We start from the raw sequence: 24,227 nt of genomic DNA, 5'->3' as shown, positions 1-24,227 counted from the left end.
ACGCAGTTATTAGTTAAGTTAACTGACCTGGGTTAACTGTCTACCTTTTATAAACGCAGTTATTAGTTAGGTTAACTGACCTGGGTTAACTGTCTACCTTTATAAACGCAGTTATTAGTAGGATTGAATGACTGAGCAACCCTGGCTAGTTAGCTAACCTAGTTGTCTCGCAACAGGAAGAATATAGCTAGCTAGCCAACTAACGGCCAAATTAACAACTGGTTACCCAGAGCTGTCCATCATATCGTCCAAGATAAGATTAATTTTACAAAATGACTGACTCAAGCTAACTAATGTTATCATAACGGTCACAGTCGAGTGTCTTGACCAAACACTAATGCACACAACGTTAGCTGGCTGAATTATTAACGGGACTGTTTGACACACTGAACGGCCAGCTCTCATTAGATTACTTCACTGGTTGTGGTGAATATCAGAGTTTAAAGGCTTTGAAGTATTCGCAATCGTTTTAACATTAGAGAGAAAGGTAAAAGGGCAGCGTTGCCCAAAATGTACGCAGGTGTGCAATTTAATCGTGTACACACACACCAAATGTTAGACGCAACAAAAAGTTTTGCTTAAGTTTAACTTAATGTTTCAGTTAAAACCATTGAGCCTAACTGTGGTCTGTACTCATCCGTTAAAACCAGCGATTTGCCTAATCCATAGTCAGGAATGCCGTGTTTGGAATGTTTACTTCTCGATTTTCGAGATCCTCCATTTATCTGGGAGGAGGTGCAGGTGTTTTTGTTAAGCCCACCAGCCGTGTCTCTCAGGCATTACGTGTTTTAAACCAACCCATGTGTAGGAGACGCCTTCGTCAAACTGTTGTATTTACACTAATTTCAATTCGACCTCGCTTTCTAGATTCTTTCAGCGGTCTCGCTATGGATTACTGCACTTTGGCAGCTTTGTGGACGGTGTGCTTGTGCTTCTTGGGAGAATGTCAGATGGACAAGGTTGGTCAAGTCAGCATGGAGCACCAACAAGTCGACAATGGTAAGCCAGGTGTGTGCAAAGTCATTTTGAAATGGTATTAAACCTTAATATTGTTTTCCAACATCCACGAGATTCCTGTCGTTTCTCATAACTTGCATTGCAGGGCTAGTCCGACTGGGTTTGGGTAAACCTAAACCTGAGTCTAATGTAGCTGCAGCTCCTATTAGTGTCCTACCCTCTAGGTAATCAGGACGTTGTCTAAAACCCTACACATTAGGTGTCCATATGCCATAGCTGTGGTCTTATTTTAAGTTGCCTGGACTCTAAATGTAGCCATGCTGAGAATAGACAAGGTATGCATTCTCCATTAAGCACTGTCCTCAGTGAGATCATGGCAGTATTTCAGATAAAGGGTAGTGGAGCATCATAGTAGGGCTACATTTCCGTCTGTGCTGCAGTCTGCTCTTACAGTTGCCATTCCTCACAAGGCTGGCTTTAATAAGTACGATTTAAGTAAACAAATCTAACAACTACTTAATTCGGCTACAGTGAGTAAGAAAATATTGTTTTTCTGCTTAGATCAGATTGCATCCTTTCTTGTTTGAAATGTGAGTTTATTGGCTTGACAACCTGAGGTTGTTTAATTTCGACTGACAAACCACACACTGTTTTTAAACTGTTCTTTTTTAGCTGCAGGCTTTTCCTGGTGGGCTGTTCATGGCTACGACTTCTGTAATGAGCTTCGTGTCTTTTTGATTGGCATTGGCTTTCTCACTAAACTGTAAGCTCCCCTTCGTTACTTTGTTGGGTCCAACCACCATGTTCTACTTGCAGTGTGGCCAGAAGTGCTAGTGAAATGTGTGTTTTTTTGTTTTTGTTTTTTTTCATAATGTGAATTTTGTTTATACGCGTCTTAAGTGATTACACCTGACAAATGTTATGTTGATGGCATCTGGTATTAATCATGTACAGAATAAAACTCCTCTGAATATAACCAAAATGTGACAATCCCTTATGAAACAAATCACATCTTTTGATGGCCTCTCCTTTGCTCCTACCTGTATTTGATTGTCATAAAAGAACCTCCAAAGCTAAGTTGGTCCTAAAGACTTGAGAGCCTTTGGCAGCCTTGTCTTGAGTCAAGAGTGCTACCAGACATTCATGGAGCTGGAACAGGCCCAAACATTCACTAACATTACAGCATCTAACTAGAAGTTTGCTGTGTCCAGCCCTCCTCATTTGACCACACACTAAAATGATATAAATTAGCTTAGCCTGCCGTGTTAAACTGTGAATGCATTGGAATAGCCTTCTCAAGGAAGGAGAGTTGCCTGGTGCACACCTGTTTAAAGGAGTGATGCTCTGTGATCTCTTCAGTTTGAACTGTTTGCCCTGTGCCTGTATCACTGTGGCATGGTTCACGAGTGACACGTGTGCAGTGGAAGCCCTGAGAGCAAAGTGTGTGGGCATGCGACTAAGTCTTTTCTGCCACCTGAAGTTTTGGACACTTTATTAAGGGTTATTAGTGGTGTGTGCATTAACCACGGGGAATGATTTGGGCTGATGGATGACTGACTGTGTGAAAATGAACATCAGCCTGATTTAAATAAAGCAGCAGAAGTAGATGCAACAGTGGATACAATGCTTGTGCGTACAGGTTAACAGTCGTGAAGACGCACCCAGTTCTGTGCAGCGTGGTGGTGAGGGGCTGGCACAGTGAGGTAACTCTGCTTATAATGGAGGGTCAAGTTATGTGCAATGTCAGCCAAAATGTTGTGGCCCCCTTCGTGAGCCTGGTGAATGGCCTTTGGCCAGCGAAAGAGTATGGCTTGGATTACACCGAAGGCGGTGCCATTGATGATAAATTGTTCCCATACTTTTTGTTGGCGAGAAGTTATAATTGCTGGAAGGAGGAGTTTTTACAGAGATAATACGATACACAGACACTTTATTTATTTATCCCCCCCCCCCATTCAGTGGTGCAGTGCACCTAAGGAAAGCAGAAAGAAAGCATCAGAAAATCCACATCATTAGTTGCTTTTTATCAAAAAGGGAGCAATAGAAACATGACAGTATGTATAATTTGTTTCACATTAGTTTCCTAGTGGCGTGTGCGTTATTAAATGCACATATTTGCAGTCACTGATAACATTAGTTAGTCTACATATTACTGTACAGTATAATGTATTTCTGCAAAACTCCTTTGCAAGCAGTGTTTTACAGTTATAGGTTACGTTCCAAATGTGCAGTTCATAGTGATTTTGAACAACATTGTTTCTATGCATGTTTTTGTTAATGCTGCAAAAGAAAATTTCCCCTCTTTGAAATGTGCAGAGTTGCAGTTGTGGGAGATGCCACACAAATCGGCCAGACAGGCTCTTATTCGTCCAGAGTCCATAAACACAGCTGATGTGTGTGGACTGAGCTGGACATGGCCTTTTTGGTCAAAGCGTTTACAAAGCACACTAGTGTGTATGTGGAGTGCAGTGAGCAGGGGGACTGAATCGGCTGCAATCGTGACTCCTGAGGACGGTGATTCACTAACGAAACAACAATTAACATCATCGTCATCATCATCATCATCATTTGGGCAGTATGGTGGCTTGGTGGTTAGCACGTTTGCCTCTCAGAATTAGGCTCTTGGTTTAAAGTCCCTATCTAGGTGGAGTCTTTTATGTTCTCCTTGTGCCTGCATGGAATGAGAAAAAAAGTGTGTGTGTGTCTGTGTGTGTGTGTGTCTGTGTGTGTGTGTCTGTGTGTGTGTGTGTCTGTGTGTGTGTGTGTCTGTGTGTGTGTGTGTGTGTGTCTGTGTGTGTGTGTGTGTGTGTGTGTCTGTGTGTGTGTGTCTGTGTGTGTGTGTCTGTGTGTGTGTGTCTGTGTGTGTGTCTGTGTGTGTGTGTGTCTGTGTGTGTGTGTGTCTGTGTGTGTGTGTGTCTGTGTGTGTCTGTGTGTGTGTGTGTCTGTGTGTGTCTGTGTGTGTGTCTGTGTGTCTGTGTGTGTGTCTGTGTGTCTGTGTGTGTGTGTGTGTGTGTGTGTGTGTGTGTGTGTGTGTGTCTGTGTGTGTGTGTCTGTGTGTGTGTGTCTGTGTGTGTGTGTCTGTGTGTGTGTGTGTGTGTGTGTGTGTGTGTGTGTGTGTGTGTGTGTGTCTGTGTGTGTGTGTGTCTGTGTGTGTGTGTGTGTGTGTGTGTGTGTGTGTCTGTGTGTGTGTGTGTCTGTGTGTGTGTGTGTCTGTGTGTGTGTGTGTCTGTGTGTGTGTGTGTCTGTGTGTGTCTGTGTCTGTGTGTGTCTGTGTCTGTGTGTGTCTGTGTCTGTGTGTGTCTACACTAATGGTTGGTGCCCTGTCCTGGTCTTAACTTCCTCCCCTTCTACTGTACTCATTTCAGTGCCCTGGGGAGCTGTGGTTTCTCAAAGTACAGTATGTGCAAATCAGATGCTGCTTGCCACCGGTGTGTGTGTTTTTGTAAAAGCTGATTTCTATCTGTAAAGCATCCTCGGGCTTGAGAAAGCAGCTATACAAATGGGACTACTACTGCTAAAAGTAATATTACTTTCAGTGTTGACGGGTTCAATAAAAGCAAGTGATGTAAGGTATCCTGAGGGGCAGAGGAGTCCCAGGCACCCTCTCCCCACCTGCCTTTGTCTTCCTCTTGATTGCTAGGCCTGTACTGACGGGTAGTTCATTCTCATTTGTGCAAATTTGGGTCAAGTCTCGCAAAGCTGGAAATGCAGCTCGGCACAGAGTGGATATCAGACCGTCATGGTAAACCTGTTCCACCACAAGTGTATTATTTGCGTGTTCAGAAATCACTCATATTGTATGACATGGCCTGTTGGTGATGAGGAAATATATTGTTTCCTTTTTTTTTGTTTTTCTTTTCAAAATTTTTTATTTTTTTTTCCTTTGAGGTAAAGATGTGGCCTGAAAAAAGCTAAACATTTTAATTAGTTTGAGAATATTTGTATATTTGTAATAAGTATTTGCTTCCTGTGTTTGGTGAACTGTGTATTTAAATTTCCTTATTTTTATAAATCTGTCTTGTGTAGACGCTTAGTACGCCACAGGTAAAGCATCTGAATAGATGAAGTATTGTATATGGAGCTGCCTGTAGCCTGGGTATAACTTTGGACAACCAGTTGTCATTCTCAACTCATGTTTCAAATCTAACCCGGTCTTGCAGATTTCTCCTTTGTAATATACGAAGAATTCATCCCTTTCTCTCGCAGGAAGCCTCTTGGGTACTTGTGCAGTCACTTGTGATCTCAAAGCTAGACTACTGTAACTCGCTACTTGCTGATCTTCTAAGAGCCATCAGACCTCTACAACTAGTCCAGAATGCAGCAGCTCGACTGGTCTTCGATCTTCCGAAGTTCACATGTTACTCCACTGCTGCTCTCCCTTCATTGGCTTCCAGTAGCTGCCTGCATCAAGTTTGAAACCTTGATGCTTACCTACACACCCAAAAATGGACCAGCCCCTCCATACACGATGTGAAAGGTCAAAACCCGATCCGTACCTCGAGTACTTCAAACCTCAAGTACGGCTCGGCTTGGAACACTATGCTTTAGGTCTCATGGAAGACAAGCATCGAGACTATTTTCTGTTCTGGCTCCAAGATGGTGGAATGAACTCCAACTTGCTGTCCGGACAGCAGAGTCCCTTGTAGTTTTCAAATGCATACTGAACTGAACTGAACTGAACTGAAGTAGCAGGGCCCTGACTGCTAAACCACACCATCACAAGCTAGGTGCAAGCCTTGGCCGCTAGCGTTGTGGAACTGCCTAGCTATCACTCACGTTAGACCACGCCTCCTACCCCCTTGTCCTGTCCTTTATACTGCGATCTGGGAGGCTGTGCTGAACTGTGTGGGTGGAGGACAGGAAGGGGGCAGAGACGTCTTAAACAAATAATGAAGAACAAATAGTTTGTGGCATGTCACAGCTTGCTTTTCTGATGAGGGAGAAAGTACATCTTCACTTTAGTGAGATATGAAATGTACAGCATATGGATTAGTGTGAAGAAGGTTGAGAGGCAGAGATGGCCACGTAGTGTTTGGTTCCAATCCTAGCTTAACAAATTTGGATTCTTGCCTAATTTGGGCATGTATAGGTTGTTCCTTTTTATGACTTAATTTTTTCAGTGGTTAGATGTTATTTAATACTATACTGAACGGGTAATAGGTTTAATCTATAGGAATTCTCCTTCATTTGTGACTCATTCTTACTACTTCAAAATGCCGTTTTTGGTGACGTATCGCTGCTGTTCATAACCTCTAGTGGATGATATGTTTTGGGGGTCAGTTACCAGCCGTACCCCTTTTTTGACCTGATCTTTGAGACCCCATGCATAACTGCAGGACGCGTGAGGGGCCCCTGAGGCCAGGGGTCACGGTCCTGCACACAGAGTTGCTGCATACCCTCGGTGGAGAGCTGCTTCTATTTATGCTCTCCCCCCAGTTTGTGTGCTGCCTGTTTGGTAACAGTGGCAAGTGTAGAGGCATAGCCACAGAGTCACTGTAGATGGAGATCTACTCGTAACTGGTCAGACTTGTGTTCTTGCACCCCATCGGGTTGGGTTCATTTTTATTGGGATTATGGGGTGTTCTCCGTATGTCTTGGATTGCTGGTTGGTTTTAAAGAAAACCTTGAGTTTGAGCATGTCAAAATGAAAATGTGGTCATTATTATTGTTAGTATGTTCGAGGACTTGACTTTCTTGAAATGGGCAGGCAATGTGAATTGGTAAGACTACTATTTAGCTTCAGCATTTATTTAATTTGTGCTATGAATACACAGGGACACATTTGTTGACGTTGTTACGCATGGTTTGGTTCCCTTGAGGTTTTATTTATTTTTGCAACCTGGCATGTGTTGTCAACACAGGTTGTTTTGGATGCTCAAATCTGCTTGCATCACACCACTCTTTGAAACATTACTCCAAACATCAGACTGGCATTGTGTAGTGGTGGCAAAACAGCTGTACAGAATTTGCAGCCTAAAAATAGTAGCTGACTAGTTTAAGTTAATGCCACAGTCAAGCCTATGTTTAGTAACCTTCACCGCTTGTTCTGTGGGACTGAGAACCAAACTGCTGCCGTAGCACTGCAAGGAGTGTTGTTGCACAAACCACACAATTTTTAAGCAACATCAGGACCTCTCGCTCCACGTGTAAACATCCTTCCTTGGCACCAAATCTTCCCCTTCAGGTTGTCGTTCGGAGGCAAAGCTGCAGTCGTTTGGCCAGCAGGGTGTAACGTGTCAGCCTCTGCCCATAATGCTTAATTAGGCGGTGCTGTTTTATTCCCTGTCCTTCCTGATGGTTCACAATTGTCCTTGTACACGCAATAAAAGATGATGGCCGTTTTCTTGAATCGGAGGAGCAGTGAATGTCGAGTGTAACTGAGTAATTGAGAAGGGCCGCTGTAGGTTTCACGGCCACTGTGCTTCCCTCCTCCAGAGATGTGCCGGCTTGATGAGCCCCTGTGCCAGGACGAGAACGCCATCCTCAGCTTTGAGGCCATCCGCAGCATACACAAGCAGATGGACGACGACGCCAACGGCAACGTGGACGTGGTGGAGACGGACGGGGTCAGTGTGTCACCTACGAGAGTCTGCTAAAATGCAGCACTGTCACCTTAAACCTAAAGCAATTTTGGGCTCAGTGTTGATGATTTTTGGGAGCAATGGCCTTAAGCTTTAAAACTCCAAAGACTGAAATTTATGATCATCCTGCCACTGGTAAGGTTCATTTATACTTTTAAAACCATCACCTGTCAGCTTTGACCACAGTAACCCTCTGTTACTTAGATGTGTCTGTTGAGATTGATCGCCCATGATGAGGTTTGGGCCACTCGTGATTTCTTTAACTGTCTTGTCTCGTCTCTGGGCTGCCAGCCACCTGCTAAGGCTCGAAACCCCCCCCCCCCACTTTTCTGTTAGTCTTTGGCTGGAATTTGTGGTCTTTTTTTTGTTCCATTTTTATGCTATCAAGAACCTCACTGTAACTGGTGTCGTTCTCTTTATAATGTTTCTCAACTTTCCTGTCCACTTCCTCTTTTGGCCTGTGAGATGCAGGGAGCATTTCTGTAGAAAGGCTGTGCTCAGCTCTGATAATGCCATAAAGTGTGGCTCCCCTGCTAGCCGTCGAGAAGCCCGGGGAGAGCCTTTGAGAGCTAGTGTGCAAGTCCCACCCCCAGCCTCGGTGCAGCCCTGAGCCCCTCCCACGCCAGGCTGGCTGATCCCTCGGCAGGTCGTTGTTAACCGCTACTACTTTTAATGCCATGAAAAGGCAGCAGCAAACCAGCACTGCTGAACACCCGCTGTGGTCAAGAGCCCTGCGGGAAACACGCTCCTGATCAGCAGGGCAGGGTGGCGTCCCTCTGTGTCGCTCAGTTCTCATGGGGTCTGGACATGGGGTCTATGCAGTAGTATGGATTTGAACAAGCCATTGTTTTATTGCCAGGACAATTACATGGATATGTGCAAAGTTATTTTCAAAGTTTTCAGAGTATGGATTAGGTATTAATACAATAGGATTGAATCACTGATGTGTCAGCTAGTTGTGTGCCTACCATCATTTGTTAACTAGCAGAGTTAGTTGGGAACAGAAATTCCAGACGCATTGTTGTGCAGGATAATTTTAATACAGGTATGTGTAACTCAGATCTGTGACTTGAGTAGTTTCTTTTGGTATTGTTTTGATATTTAATTGTTAAATTCAATGGTGGTATGCCAACCACTGACCTTTCAGCCAGTCATGCAGGCCAACTTCTGAGTTCACTGATTTTAACATTCAGTTCATTGCAGCCTTGTGTGAAATGGGTGGAGAAGGTCAGGAAAACGCAGATAAGGCCCCAACCCCGACTAAAGACCTATGTAGTGAATAGTCACAGAGCCTGTCTGTTTATGTAAAACTTAAACTCCTATGCCCGTGTGAAATAAGCGGGTTTCCTCTCAGTGCCCTGGCCCATCTGAACAGAGCACCCGTCCAAAGCGAGTGCCCATCCTGGCTCCTTGTCATATGGGCAGTATGTTGTGGGGGCGTGCAGCTCTGCTGCAGCCAGCATCGCAGCTAATGTGTGCATAGGAAAATGGTAGCGTCTCCTGGGGCCTGCCCTTGGCTTCTGCCAGCAAGCTCAAAGTTCTAGAAGAATCCAGACGGCTTGTCGGATCCCGAGAGCCAAGACCAGCTTCCCTGCAGGTGACGGGAACTCGGCCATGATCAGCGCGGTTCGCGTCAAGCAGCTGATCCTCCTTCCTGCGTTTGCGTCCACAGTGCACCCGCTGATCCGTGTCAAAGCTCGGAGAACATGAGGGGGTGCTGTGGGAAATGCAAGGTCTTGCTGTCATGGTTCATACAATGCAACAGATGACTCATTCAGAATTATTATTATTTATTTTTTTTATTCAAATATGCTTGGTGTTAACAGATTATGTGTGTATATGAACACAAAAATATTGTTGAACTTTTTGGCTGCTTGAAAGTGCTAGAGTGACATTAGGATACATTTACTCTCTTGCTGTCCTGTTTTCCTGATAAAACAGGTTTTATTTGTTTTCTCTCAGTAAGTGCATGAGCATGCTACTCAGGCTGTTAAGCTCTTAATGAAATGCAGAGTTTTTATTCCCCCCTTTTATTCTTTTCACATGCCTTTTGTTTGATATTTGCAGTTTCGTGGAAGTTAACACTTTTGGCCCTCTTTTGAGAGATTGTGAGGTTGTGGAGCTGTACAGGTGCGTCAGCCCTCACTGTTCACGTGTGCTGCTCAGTAGTTTGCTCTTTAACTACTTGCTTGCTGAACTCTCCAGGCAGCACTCTGCCCCTCTACTGTGCACACTAATCATTTTCCATCCTCTGCATTATAGGGGCATTCACTGCCAGTGGCATAATTTCTCTTCGGACCGCATTTGACAAAAAGGCATTGTTTTAGAGACATATTGCTCTTCTAAATTTCAGTTTGCAAGATCTACTTTCAAGCCATATTTTGCTCATTCTAGACTCCTGTGTAGATACTGAAATGTGTTTTTCGTCACTTTTTTGTTTTTCTCCCCAAAACCAAGTTCGAACGAGACGAAACAAACCGAAATCATTCAAATTCATTCAGTTGTAACCTACACTGAGCACGTGTGCAAAGACAGGAGCTGTAGAATTGTTCGCGGTTCAGAAACTGGTTCACTTGGAAGCAGCATATTTTCCACGGACAGTGTAAAGATTTGTAAATTTATGGCACATTTTAAGCACTACTTTTATCCATCGTGCATCCGAGTACAGAAGCTGAGAATGCTAGCATGTTCAACCAGGAGGAGGGGGAGCCCCAGCTACCCTTATACAGTCACTGGCTTCCCCCTCGGAGAATGGACTCTCATATGAATAATGTCTGTGATATTTTACATTGGGTACTGTTCATTTTAATCAGCAATGTATATATTTGCAGTAGTTCATATGAAATGACAAATGCAGGCAGGCAGCTGCCGTCACGATCACACTTTGACCAGGGGCGCCCTCGTTGTATCGCGCGTCAACCAGGGGCGGAGTAAAGGGGATTGTTGGGGGGCGGGGGGGGGGGGGGGTCCATAGAGTTCCTAAAATGAAGTCATGGCTTTTGGTTTTGGCGTGCCACCCCAAGACTTTCAGTGGCCCCATATGGTCACCCCTAAAATTTCTGGAGGTGCCACTGTGTTTGGTGCCATTAACAATTCACAGATCAAGAGAAAATGTATTTAACATTAACACTAGCAAGATAATTTACAGAGATGAGCTGCTCCAGTATAACTGATGTCATCCCCCTCCCCCCAATGCCAGGCAAGGTCAGATTTGCAAATGTTGCAGTTCCCAACCTTTTTTTTTTTTTTTGGCCGTTAAAACTGAAATGTTCCCACACGTAGGCGGTTTGTGGCCCTGAAAGTGTTGCCATTGTACCACTGTTCACTCCAGAAAGCAGTAAAGCCTCCATGTCAGAGCGTGCCGCAGAAAAACGCATACGATGACGTCACCAACTAATCGACAATTGTTAGTTGGCAGTTAATTCAGTTGTTGCTTTTAGTTGACATTTCATTTTGTTGCACCCCTTTTCAGGGTACAAACTTGTTAACATGGGGAGAATTGTTCTCTCTGAGTGTCATTGGCTTTTTTTAATTGAATACCATTCATACACAGGGGAGCATGTGACACTATAGCACTAGCACACGCAGATTTAACAAGTAAGCACTGTTACGTTGTCATGGTTGGCATTTAGATGGTTATGGCTGCTGACGTTCGTGTCGCAATAAGATTTATGAGGTTTAACCTGACATAACACGTTTGGATTTCTGTAAAAAGAAGTGTGAAGCATTCAGAAGAACTCCCAGGCTGAAAAGAGCTGATTGACTGAAGCAAGCAAGGACCCATGGGGAGACACACCCTGGTCATAGGTCACTTCCTGGTTTAGAGTACAGCACTAGGCCTGGAGTTTCTCAGTGCATGCCGCGAACAGTAGTGCAGGGCCGTTTGCACTGCGCTGAAACTGGGTCATTCCTACTGCGGGCGAGGATGTGCCATAGGGCAAATGGACAAAGCAGCGCAAATGTGTACGCCAACGTCAGACACAGAGACTTCATGTGCCGCTAGCGAGAGCTCATGTCAATAGAGAATTCAAACAATGCGAACAGTTAGACTGATGACGCAGACGCGCCTTGATCATTCATTGACCAGAGAAAAATTCTAGTAGGAAGTAGAAGAAAGGGGTTGCACTAAAGATTGTACACAAATTCCATGACAGAGGTATGAAATGAGTTTCCTTGGTGGTATTGCAAATAGATTGGTTAGCTGTGGTAACCCCCCTGCCGCCCTCGTGGATTATGTAAAGTATGTACACGCCACCACCTTCTCTGTCTGTCGGCCTATCTCATCAAGAGTTCCTCGTCGCCTTCTAACCAGCTGATGATTGTCTGTGCGTGCGCCATTTGAGGTCATTTGCTGTTCGGGAGAGACTCCTTCGACAGGAAGGGTGGTGCGAGAGTTGGAACTGTTTCCGGGTCTGCAGTTGGTACGAACCAAGCCATGGAGAGCAGTCAGAACTTTTTCGCTTGGGTCAGCACGTGACCCTAAAGACCATGTGGCACTTGTTAGTTTTGCACTTTGTTTCACCTGTAGGGAGGACAGGGGCTCTAAAGCGTTCACTGTTTTTATGCCCCAATGGCTGAGAGTTGGTATAAGGCAGACTTGGATAATTTTATCTAGAAATCAGCGCAATCCTTACTATTCCTTTACTAAATAAATTCTGTACGAAACATCAGTCCTTAATACTCTCTTGGTAGCCTTCAGATGGCTTGGATGCATCTCAAATCCTAAACTGTGTACAGTTTTCAGACTGAGAGACTTGACAGTTATGGCTGTGATAAAATTCTGACTTTCATCCCACAGTTTTTGAGGGAGGACCTAAACTACCATGACCCCAAAGCCAAGCACAACAGTTTCCATGGTGATGACCAGTTCATCAGCGTGGAGGACTTGTGGCATTCATGGAAAAGCTCTAAAGGTAGGCTTCCCTTTAAATGCATTTATTTAATTCTCTCTGCTAGTTCCCAAATGTGCTTCCTTGGATTATTTGTAAAAATATTCCATATTAGATCCCGTCTCAGCATGTAACACTGTCCAACATTTAAGACGTGGCACAACCCAGTTTTGTGAGACAAGTGAACGTCCTGCCCCTTACGTCATGTGTGGTATAACCCGTCAGAATTCTGAAGAGTTGTTGGTCCGCTGAGAGCCTTAAACACCGGGGGAACTTTCAAAATGAGACCTCGTAGTGTGAATGTTAATTAGCGCTGTTAAAAAGCCCAACTGTCATTTTTCAAGACTGCAGAAGCAAGGTGAACCCAGTGAAATTGTGATATGCTTGTTTACGTAAAGAGGGGGAGATGCAGAAAAAAAAAATCTTTAAAGCATTTTGCAGTGTGAGGAAAAGCCAGAGTGCTTCAGTGTTTGAGGTGATGAGTGCTGACCTTTAGGGATGGAACTGACTCAGGAGTTGCTGCCCGTTGAGCTGGAACACACTGATTAGGCTGACTTGGGCTTCTTTCAATACATTCATTTGACATTTTTTGGGCCTACTTTTAAGGTGAAGAATGGATTTGAATATTTTGCTTCCTGCCTGTGTGCGTGTGTGCTGCAGCTGTTTGATCTTGCTGCTGCTGTTGCTCTGCCCCTTGTGGACTTTGACTCATTCTTGGTTTGCTCTCTTATATAAATATATAACTGTTTGTTTTTAAACATAACGTTACTCAGTAATGCTGTGTATGTGGCGAGCTCCTGTGCTTTGCTGCTCTGGGACGTGGTGTTTATCAGGTGCTAGGCCGGAGATAAGGAGAGCGTAGCGGAGGAGCCGAGAAGAGTCTGGAGTGGTGGCATTATCCAACCCGCAGCTGCCCATTTACCTTCTGATAAGCCCGGCTGCAGACCCCCCCAGGGCTCCGGCTGCAAGGCTGGCCTGCAATGTGCGCTCTCTCTCTCTCTCGGGCGCGCGCTCTCTCTCTCTCCTTGTGTGCCAACCCCCCCCCCCCCCCCTTCTCCTCACTACTCTGCATTGCAGTTCCATTTCAAAGGTTGGGTGAGCTGTGTAGGCAGAGCAGAGGAGACCGTGCTACCCCTGTCTCCCAGCAGATTAAGCACCCCAGCCTTTTAAAGCCGAACGTCTGCCCACCCGCTCTCAGCTCAGAACGATGACTGGGCTTCATCAAGCGTTTCTCGCTTGTCGGTTCTTTTGCGTCGCCGTTTTCAGCTGAAAGCATCCACTTTTTTGATGTGACCTGATCCACTGAACAGTTTGACCCCATGCATTACTCAGTTGGATTTCAGTCCATTCATTAATGGAGCAAGAAAACACATTATCATGTCTAGAAGCGCAGATATACAGAGCTATTCCCAGTGGGCTTTGTTGATACAGTTCTTGCTTTGAGTGTCACGATAATTACTACTGTTAATGCTACATCCATTAGAATACTCTGACTGCATGGATTTGTTTACTTTTCCCTTTGTTTTTGCTTGGTTAATCCCACTCAGTTACCAAACAGCAATTTTCCGACAGTAAATGTGGCATTATTCTTTTTATTTATTTATTATTTTTTGCATTTTGGTGTTAGCCGATTATGTAGCCCTACCTGAAACAGTCTGGTGTGTGTTTGCTCTGCAGTGTATAACTGGACAGTAGACGAGGTGGTGGAGTGGCTGGAGTCCTACGTGGAACTACCGCAGTATGTGGAGGCTTTCCGGAAGATGAACTTGAATGGGACGGCCATGCCCCGGTAAAGCCACACCCTGTTAATGCCTGCTGCTCATGTAGCAGCCCACCCACCAGAATTCACCGTTTTTTAAAGTGGTGCATGCAGAGCAGGTCCATTTAAGATCTGTTTTTCATGCTTCAGGTTTTACTGTGGCTTTTCACAAATATAACGTGCTTTTCCATTTGAGGTGGGTTTTGTTTTGTCTGTGTCTGTGTCTGTGTCTGTGCTGTGCTTTATAAAGAACACGGTCTGTTTCTTCCACACGTCAGATGGGTGGTTTTAACGGTGTACGTTGTCTCAGATGTTTCCTCGGTGCTGCAGTCCTCATCTTATCTGTCTGCATCTCTCCATACCCGCCCTTCACCCTCCCCCCAGCCTGGCTGTGAAGAACAGCACGCTAACGGTGACCGTGCTGAAGATTCTGGACCGCAGTCATGCGCAGAAGCTGCAGCTGAAGGCGCTGGACACTGTTCTGTTTGGAGCTCCCATGAGTGAGTGAGCCGTTACCCCTCCCTAGCAGCAGGCAGGCCCGGGCCACGCGAGCAGTTAGTCTTTCGCCTAACTTGAGAAACCTGTTACGATTACATCTCCACATCTGGGGCGTCAACAGGGAGCTGTGCAAAAATGTCACCTCCGCCGGCAGCTCGTCTGCGTCTGCCTGTGAGCACGACGCTCTGTTTTCTGGCCACCCCTGTGTGACTTCATTGACTCGCCAGCCATGCAAAGTAGTCTGACAGCTCATTTGTTTATCCACTGCCTGTGCGAGCGGCTCATGGTGCGCGGCTATCGACATTATGGCCGTGTTTAGGTAATATACGTAGGATCATGTTTTAGACAGGGGTGTACGTTCCCAGTGGAAAGCAATGCACCCGGGGGTCCCAGAGACTCCATTTTGGACATACATGGCTATGCTGTGCAGAGGTCCCTGTGAGATTCACAGTGCCACGTAGGCACTGGAGCACCTGGTGGCCCCAATGCCTTTCCAGGGAGCGCGGAGGGAGTGGCAGACGGGGTGGAGGGGGTTGTTATGTGTGTTGGGGGAGGATTGCTCTGCATTCTGAGCACGAGTTGCTGGTTGGCACCGTGCTCCCTTCTGAAGTTGTTCCTCTTGTTCTGCCATCCCTGAATTGTAGAATGTTTCCATGTGCTAGATGCCATACTCACCCAATCAGAATCTATACCTGCCAAACTAGACTCCATGCCTAGCCAATCAGCCCAGTCAGTGCACCATACCTACCCAGTCAATCCTACCCAACTTTTTAAAAACAAAGATCAATACTGATGCATCCCACCAATTGCCATTTGCTTATCTTTATTTATTTATTTATTTATTTATTTGTTTGTTTGTTTGTTTTTGTTCCCCACACCAGTGGTTCTCGTCCCTGTGGTTCTCCCTTTTGTGTCCAGCCACTTCCCAAAGATGCTTCCCAAAGACTCCGTCTCTCTGGATGCCCCGTAATCGCACTGCAGCGCTCTGCTTCTCTGCTTGAGGGCACAGACCGCATAGCTGCAGAGTAATAGAGCCTTTGAGTAATCCACTGTGTAAACACATTACATCGCTGCCTCTACTGACACTGCCAGAATGCTTGTAACTTTATCGAACATGATGGATATTTAACACACTGAAGAAGACTGCATCGCTGACCGTAACCAAGCGGTTTAGAGTTTAGCCGTGCATGGCCTTGGTAGGTGTTTTTTTGTTTTTTGTGTTTTTTTTTTTGTGTTTTTTTTTTTTTTTTTTTCCCCGCTCAGCTGCAGTTCCTCAGTCTCTCTATCGCACTTTATACTTTTCCTCAGTGCCCTATTGCACGTAGAATTGACGTCGTGTATGAAAGTTGCTATATAAATAAACTTGCCTCGCCTATATTTCAGCTTGTAGTGACAACGTGACACACTGACAAGATTATGATGAACGCCTTTAAAAGTACTTGCAAAACATAGAGGGCTGTATGTACTTCTTTTTTTTTTTTAACATCCTGTCTGCAGCCAAGACACCCATTCTGCATGCGTTCAAACACACGTTTGCGAATGCCGTTCAGTAAGCACCAATGCCAGAAACGTTTCCTTTTGTCGCTGAGAAGTCGGGAAGCTAAAGGCACCAGCTCCGTGTCTCGGATGAGAAAACGAGAAGAGAAGGAGGCAGCGCGGCAGATATCAAACCGTGCTTTGCGCAGGGGCCGGCTGTGGCGGCCCCGGTGTGTTTGACGGCCCCTTCTGTGACCCGACCCCTGCCTTCATTGCCTGTGCAGATGCACCTGTGGACCCCCATGGTTCATGCATGTCGCCCACTTGACCAATTTCAACAGGCCCTCGTGCTGTGCCGACGCTGGGCCCTGCACGATCATCTGGTAGTGACAGGAGTCGCGTCTAGGGTTCCATGCGTGAATGGCAGCTGAAGAAGGGCGCTGACTGTGAATGGATTTTGTAATGAGCGCTGACGGCCATATGTTGCGGGCAGCACAAAAGATGTTCAGACAGGAATCTGCACGTGTCCACAGGCAGCCTCGGAGGCGTCGTGGCCAGCCGCCGCATTGGAGCGTCAGGTTATCTAATCTCCCGTTCGCTGTGCGCCTCAGGCTCAGTGGGCACACACACGTGGATGGTGTGAATCTGGCATGATGCAACTCGATACAGGATGAGGCGTGTTGGACATTTAGATTACAAACAAATAACAAACCCTAAACAAGCAGCTTGTTTGTTTTTGCTTTGGTGGCTTCGGATTTTGTTGTTGTTTTTGCTGTGGTCTAGTAGCTTTTCCAGATTTTTGCACTGCCGATGAATGAATGACCTCTCTCCTTTTAATTAATAATTTTTTTTCCTGTCCCCCCCCTGCAGTGAACAGTCACAACCATTTAAAGGACTTCATGCTGGTGGTGTCCATCGTGATTGGCATGGGTGGCTGCTGGTTCGCGTACATCCAGAACCGCTACTCCAAAGACCACATGAAGAAGATGATGAAGGACCTGGAGGGCCTGCAGAGGGCTGAGCAGAGCCTGCATGACTTGCAGCAGAAGTGAGATCTCCCTCTCCTTCTCCTAATTTTAGGCCCCAGCCTGTAAACCACGAACCGTCATTCAATAGCAAGAGTAATCGAGGGTGTCCTTTTACCCGATAACCGTCTAAATTGGCATTTTAGTGAAGAAATCTTTGCTGGGTTGGATTATATGATGGCATGTTGGACTCACAGATGCAGTCATCATGTGGTTTAAGGTACCTGGAAACAACTAGCACTATGGAATTACTGCAGGAGTTGCAGCACAGACTTTGTTGAGGGCTGTTAACGTTTCTTCACAGGACGATGTGCTGTCACAGACAGAACTGAGCTCTGTGTTGTCACGTTCTCTGGTAATTGCCTCCCTATGGCAATGATTTGGGGACAAAGCCTAATTTATTCCACTCATGCACTTATTTTGTGATGAGTGTGCATCGCCACACTGTCGCGCTGCCTCAATCAGTCGAGCTGTTGCCTCAGAAATTCTCTGTAACTCCTAAATAATGGATTTGCTTCCATGATCAGAAAGGATGACGGTGAAACCATCTTTAGGAAACCATCAGATAACTTGACATGGTTCACATAGCAATGTGCTCTGTGTTTAGCATGAGGACAAGTGAAAGTGTTAATGTTGGGGCTTTGTTTCCTCTGCATTTGACCACGAAGTACCCTCTCTGAGATCCCTTCCAAACATGGTGGCCTTTAGCACTGCACAGACACCAAGGCCAAGACAAGCATGGAAAGGCTTTGTGTGTGTGTGTGTGTGTGTGTGTGTGTGTGTGTGTGTGGGCGCAGCTCCAACACTGCAGCCCTTGGCTCATTCCGTTTTGCAGCTGAATAGCAGAATTCAGAGCTGCCGGTGTTCCTTGACAGACACGGGGCGAGCCACGTAGACCGACTCAGTTACACTCCTGCGCGAAGCCCCCATCGCTCGCCCGCACGGGAGCTGGCTAGCCCCAAACCCCGCAGTTAGCCAACCTGAACTCGCTGGCTATGCTGACTAACCCCGGCTGGATTCATGCTGGAGCGCAAGCTCGTAAATATACTCGTGAGTTGGCCTTTCAGCCACTAACTGAAGCCGCGGCAACACTGCATTAAGAACTGCCTCTGCAGGACAGAGATACGATCAGCAGCTGGGGCCTTGGTAACGATGACTAAAGACCGAAAGGTTGTAGGTTCTATTTTGAGCATGCGAGGCAGGAAATGTCTTGCACTCGTGGGTAGAAGTTCCTGAGGTCCTTTCCCTCAGTAGTTTAAAGCTGCTTTCGTGGTCTGACCTCAGACCCCCCGACGAAGTAATGGCTAGCTAAGGAGTGGCTGGGGAAGGGCTAGTGTGGGACTGTGACATCTGGCAGTGTATTTGTGCCATCAAGTAAAGTTGCGACTTTCCGCTGATTTTCTGCTTGGTCATTAGGCATTCTGAACCTAACCTAATTGGTCGTTATATACTTTGTTTGATTTTCATGAATTAGCATCTCGTGTTGGCTCTGAGCTAGACCCCAGGTGTACTGCTTGGATCATTCCAGCTCTGACTCAACCAGCTAAGCCCCTGGATAATTATATATCATGGTTACCAAAGTTTCATCAGTTTTGTGCTGTTGTGCAATTTCCTGTGTAGGTATAAAGACGTATGTTCCTGTAATGACAAACCACTGCACTGACAACGATCTCACAGTTCACTGGCTCATAGTAGGATCCTTGGAAGATGAGGGCTAGAAGAGTAGATGCCCTCTGCTCTTTGATCGTCCACGCGACGGGGCCGTTTCTGTAACGTCTTTATTTGTTGCCATAGCAGCTAGAGTTCGGATGCACACGAGGTCTGTAATGAAATCTGTGCACATAACCTGCCTCCAATGATGATGCAGAACATGGCCTTGGCTACGAGAGGTGGAAAGATCTCACGTCAGATGAAATCACTTTCAACCGTCATCGAGTCTCTCACTCACTCTCTCTCTCTCTCTCTCTCTCTCTCTCTCTCTCTCTCTCTCTCTCTCTCTCTCTCTCTCTCTCTCTCTCTCTCACTCTCACACACACACCACACACAAGTGGAGTAGTACGTTTATATTCCCGGATTTCACGATTGAGACAAACTGTGTGCCTCCTCACGGGCCATTACTTCCATCTGTACAAGAAACCCCTCCCCCCCGCCCCCCTCCTTACACACACACACGAGAAAAAAAAAGAAATGATCAGACAGCATGACACAACCGGATGAGGTGTGTTGCTAGCCTCAGTGACTGGTTATCTGTAGCTCCACAGCGATGTTTAGTTTGAGGACGGTTTTGCCCACAGGCATTAAGCGCATGATTGAGTCTGATAGCAGGTGATTATTCACACAATTATTTAACTGGCTCGAAAGGAATGACTCCTCTCTAAAACGGGCACTCCCTTGCTCGTACGCAGCTACGCTGCCGTGGTTCAGCTAGGTAATGCATGCGTTTAGAAAATCCAGCCTAGTTGGAATGCAGCCCAGAGGACCGGCGGGGCTGAGAGGGTGCAGAGGAACAGAGCCCACTGACTGGCCGCTCTATGATCTTTCTCTTATTCTATGCTCATAATGACTCATTATTGCTCAGGTATCGACAGTACTGCAGGTGCAAGAACCTTAGGTTTCAAGGTGACTGTATCGCCTTTTTTTTTTTTTTTTTTTTTTTTTTTAAGATGCCTCAGTAGAACGATCTGCTCAAGAGCCATAGGGGCACTGGAATGCTTTTCAGGCCAAGCCTGCATTTTCTTCCTGAAATGAGTAGCTCTAGAAATGTGGTTTTCCCCGACGCATTCAGTGTCTTCAGTCTCACACTGAAATGGGTCTGAATCCTGCTGAAAATCTTAGCTTGACTGAGACTTGGACTAAAAGAATAGGATTTGTACTGCAGTTTAACATTTTTAAAAAAAAATGTAATAATGTGCAGTGCTTTCAACTCGAGGCATACACAGTTGTTCATTATTAAAAATAATCGTGTTTCTGATTTATGAAGTCTCTCAATTCTACTTCAGGTTGTTAATCATCCCAGCAATGTTCAGTATGTCTACACTGTTGTAAACATACATTTACAAGGTGGTCAAGACTAATTTGTATGGCTCAAATATTCATATACAGCTCGAATGAATGAAAAGCACACTTTTGGTGTATCTCGTTATTAGAAACATAGAAAGAGCCCCCACTGTGTGGGACGTTGCTAGCTCCTGTAGCAGGCTTGCCTGGCTTTCCTGTTTGCTTTACCCGTTTGGGTCAGCTGGTGCTCTTTGCTGTCTGTGCAGGGTGCGTCCGTAACCCCTGTGATGCAGATCGGGCGAGGCCTGGCCGCGAACGTGGAAGCTGTCCGCAAGTAGGGTTGAAACGCGGCAGCTTTCGTGAGCATTTATTATGACGTTGAAAACACTCGAAACTGCTTTCTTAACCGAAGAACGTCAGGGCTGCAGTGAGGCAGTCATTAAAATGAAATCGAAGTTGTCCATTGCTTAGCAACACAACCAGAGGCTGTTTTGGCTTGACTACAGTATCATTTCAGCAGTTTAATTGTTGGTTTAGGCTGTCTTAAACATGAAACTTTAAACGTGTGCTTATGGTGTGTTGGGGGGTGGGGGGGGGGTGTTGGGTGTGTGCGCACGGGCATGTGTACGCACATGTGCATGCCTTGCTTTGGTGAAGGGCAAAGGTCATGACCTGGTATATTAGAAGGATGGTGGACTTAAGGTTTTCCCTCTTGGCTCTCCCCACGGATCGTCTTACACAAGCCCTTTACCACCACTGCTGCTTCCTCTTAGTCACACTTGATGTTGCAGGAGTTTCTTACTGACCCCTGCTGGCCAGATGGTTATATAACCTAAATCGCTGGAAATAAAGCAAATCTATGAGGCGGGGGAGTAAAATAAAAGCAAACAAGGATATTATTGCAACAAATGTCTTGTCAGTCTAATGAGATCTGAAGATGCTTTAAGCTGCTGAATGGCAAATCTGTTAATACATCAGACTCGAGCAGAAGTTTAATTTAATCATTGAATTACACTTTATCATATGAGAGAGGGCATTTTGGCGTTTGAGCCACACGGTCCAGTTCTATCAAGTTAAAATAAATGTAGCTCTCTTTTCTTTAGATGATTGGGGCAACTATTGGTATTTGTATTAAACTAATTCAAATGATTCCTAGCGCTTCGAGGCAAGGTGCAATTAACTGCCTTTTTTATGATCTTGAAGTGTGTTTAGGATATATAATGACATTCCAGGCAACAGAGCTTTGTCGACCTTGTACTAATTATCTAATAAAGATGGCACTGATCCGATATCACGTGGGAATCGGGCCGATATCAGCAAAAAATGCTGGATCGGATATCGTTGAAGGAATTTTCAAGGAAACCGATCCGATACCCTCACAAATCCAGCCTGAAAATAGCACAGCAGTGCGGTGCATGTGATAACAGCCGGAATTGTTTTAGCAGGTCACATGGTAACAGCTGGGCTAGTCTGTGTTCAGTTTATACGTCACTCGAGTTTAACGATTGAAAAATATTACGTTGAAATGTAAATATCCATGCACTGACATGCGTGTTTTCTGTGATTATCATTTTGATAACCCAGTGTGGGGAACAGGCTACCCACCTTCTAATGAGCGTGTTTTAGCACTGGTCACTGCCACCAATTTGCAACTAATGATGATTTGTTTATCTTTATTTAAAAAATAGTCATTTGCGCTTTTATCATGAAGTCAAGAAAATTTAGGGCCGGAGAAACCAGCAAAAACCTGACGGAGCTGGAGAGGAGAGAATAATTTAAACTTAACTAATAAAGTTGGCTTTAAGAGTGTATTCAAACCTGTGTTCGGTTAGCCTGCTGAGTTTTAAGGTAGAGCTGATATTTTGAATAAGAACCTGGAGAATAAACTAACTTCACCTTTTTAAAAAATGTTTTTTTTTCCCTGAAAAGAATAACCATCTTACATTATTAGATCACATTTCTGCCATTTTAAGAAGAGCTCGAATGAAGTCTCTCTCTCTGTCTCTCTCTCTCTCTCTGTCTCTCTCTCTCTCTGTCTCTCTCTCTCTCTGTCTCTCTCTCTCTCTCTCTGTCTCTCTCTCTCTCTCTCTGTCTCTCTCTCTCTCTCTCTGTCTCTCTCTCTCTCTCTGTCTCTCTCTCTCTCTCTGTCTCTCTCTCTCTGCTCACTTAGTGCCTGAGCTGCATTTGTTCTGTAGTGGGTAGCACGGCCATTTGCCTCTGAAATTCACAAGAACTGTTTAAAAAAAACCACTTAAGTTCATGTGGAATTACACTCACTAATAAAATATACACAAACTATAGTGTAAATTTCTGGAGTGAGCAAGGCAGCAGTCCCCAAACAACTAAACTACAGCTCCACTGTGGTTTTTAATGGAAAAAAAGATATCAGTATCGATATTAGGACACGCTTGTGCCGTCATGCTCTGCCTCTTCCATTCCACGCCGAGACGTCAGAAAGTTTTGAACAGTCTTCTTGCCGTGCAGCTCCTCGGGTCTAGGGGTCATAGTCAGCCGTCTGTTTTTAACCTCGTGCTCCGTGGCAGCAGGCTCTGGCACTATTGCACTTTTAAGCCTGTTACCAGACAGCCAGTGATGTGGTGAATGTATGTAGAGCTCTGTGATGTCTTCTCATTTCCTACGTTTTCGGTGCAGGGGAAACTCATTAAACTGTGTTATTGCAGAGTGAATGTGTTAAAACTTGGTCCCAATATATATTATTCATAGTGTAGTTAAATTATTCATATTCAAAATTGTATACAAATGAGCAGAAATTTCACTGCCTCATTTGCATTTCTTTTGCAAAGGGCACACCCTGAATTGCCCTCATGTATATGATGCTTGGAATACGCATGCCCTAATTCATACAGGTGTAATTTTAATATACCAATAAAAGGCCAGGAAGGAAATAAATCCATTTACATTTATGGCATTTAGCTTTCCAGAGGGAAAACCTTTAGTAAAGCAGAACTGGAGGTGTGCATCTATTTATACTTGGCTGGTCCAGGTCTGCAAAATCTAGGTGACATTTACAAACCACACATGGTGATGGTGATAAAACCGAAATGCTATTTTAGTAAACAGATGCCCATGGGTGGTGGTGGTGGTGGTGGTGGTGCTATTATATTTTTCTTGCTATTTTTTTCATGACATTACTGATATCTGTGATTGGTAACACTTTTTGATTATCTAACTACAAACCAAGTCAAATTATCACATTAAAATTTACACCCTCTCCTATTAAGTGTGAGGTTGAACATATAAATATGCTAAAGTTGAAGCTGATGACATCTATCGGTGACATTTGTGTATTCTCGTTTTACGATTTGGTCATGTGCAGCTGTAATGAATAATGGCCTCTGTTAACTTGCCATGTTTCCAGTAAGGTTTCCATACGAAACGTGTCCGATGTCCTGCAAGTCGTCTTGGAGACGTCGCTCTGCAGGCACGCGTGTCGGCGTGGAGATCTGAAAGCCGCTGTGTTGTGTGGCGCAGGCTACGCATCGCCCAGGAGGAACACCGCACGGTGGAGGTGGAGAAGGTCAACCTGGAGCAGAAGCTCCGGGACGAGATCAACTCGGCCAAGCAGGAGGCGCAGCGGCTCCGGGAGCTCCGCGAGGGTACGGAGAACGAGCTCAGCCGGCAGAAGTACGCCGAGGAGGAGCTCGAGCAGGTGAGGCTCCGCTCAAGGGCTCGGCCACAGGCTTGCAAAATGTCATCTGATCAGAAATGTTTTGGGTAATGCTCAGGAAACGCAGAGGAAGTCATTTTCTGCAGATGGAGTCAGATGCCCTGTCACTGCTGTCTCCAGCACGTCATCATCAACTTCCCTTCACAGTTCAGAAGTGTTTTTTTTTTTTTTTTTTTTCTTTTCTTTCCAGAGGTCTGAGCTACATTCTGTAGCACTGGGGCTTTAACTCCTGACATTGGGCCCTACTATCCTACACGGTTTCAAGTTAGCAGGGAAAACGCTGCAGGGCGGCCGGGCCCCGGGTCCTTGTACTGCACTACATTAATGCGATTTGTTCAGTGAGGTGTGACATGTAAA

The 24,227-nt window shown here is 45.4% G+C and overlaps 1 protein-coding gene across 9 annotated transcripts in view; it reads left to right on the top strand.

Moving 5' to 3' along the window:
- Window positions 1-24,227, top strand: part of stim1a (stromal interaction molecule 1a) — a 31,690-nt gene that overhangs the window by 757 nt on the left and 6,706 nt on the right. For 3 of the 9 annotated variants that reach the window (XM_027025109.3, XM_027025112.3, XM_081699598.1), the window contains exons 2-8: window positions 868-1,008; window positions 7,393-7,523; window positions 12,337-12,451; window positions 14,105-14,216; window positions 14,571-14,686; window positions 17,031-17,208; window positions 23,675-23,852. In XM_027025109.3, coding sequence (XP_026880910.2) covers window positions 888-1,008; window positions 7,393-7,523; window positions 12,337-12,451; window positions 14,105-14,216; window positions 14,571-14,686; window positions 17,031-17,208; window positions 23,675-23,852 — 951 coding nt within the window. In that variant the 5' untranslated portion in view covers window positions 868-887. Of the gene's footprint in view, window positions 1-865; window positions 1,009-1,629; window positions 1,721-7,391; window positions 7,524-9,605; window positions 9,669-12,336; window positions 12,452-14,104; window positions 14,217-14,570; window positions 14,687-17,030; window positions 17,209-23,561; window positions 23,853-24,227 lie in introns of those variants that run through there. The other 6 variants (XM_027025111.3, XM_081699594.1, XM_081699595.1 and 3 more) reach the window with 6 other exon arrangements.

The sequence above is a fragment of the Electrophorus electricus genome, chromosome 17 (genome assembly GCF_041902795.1).
Source record: "Electrophorus electricus isolate QZ-2024a chromosome 17, ASM4190279v1, whole genome shotgun sequence".
NCBI classification, from domain to species: domain Eukaryota; kingdom Metazoa; phylum Chordata; class Actinopteri; order Gymnotiformes; family Gymnotidae; genus Electrophorus; species Electrophorus electricus.
Note: the sequence above shows the minus strand (reverse complement) of the source record. Positions and strands in the feature narration are given on the sequence as shown.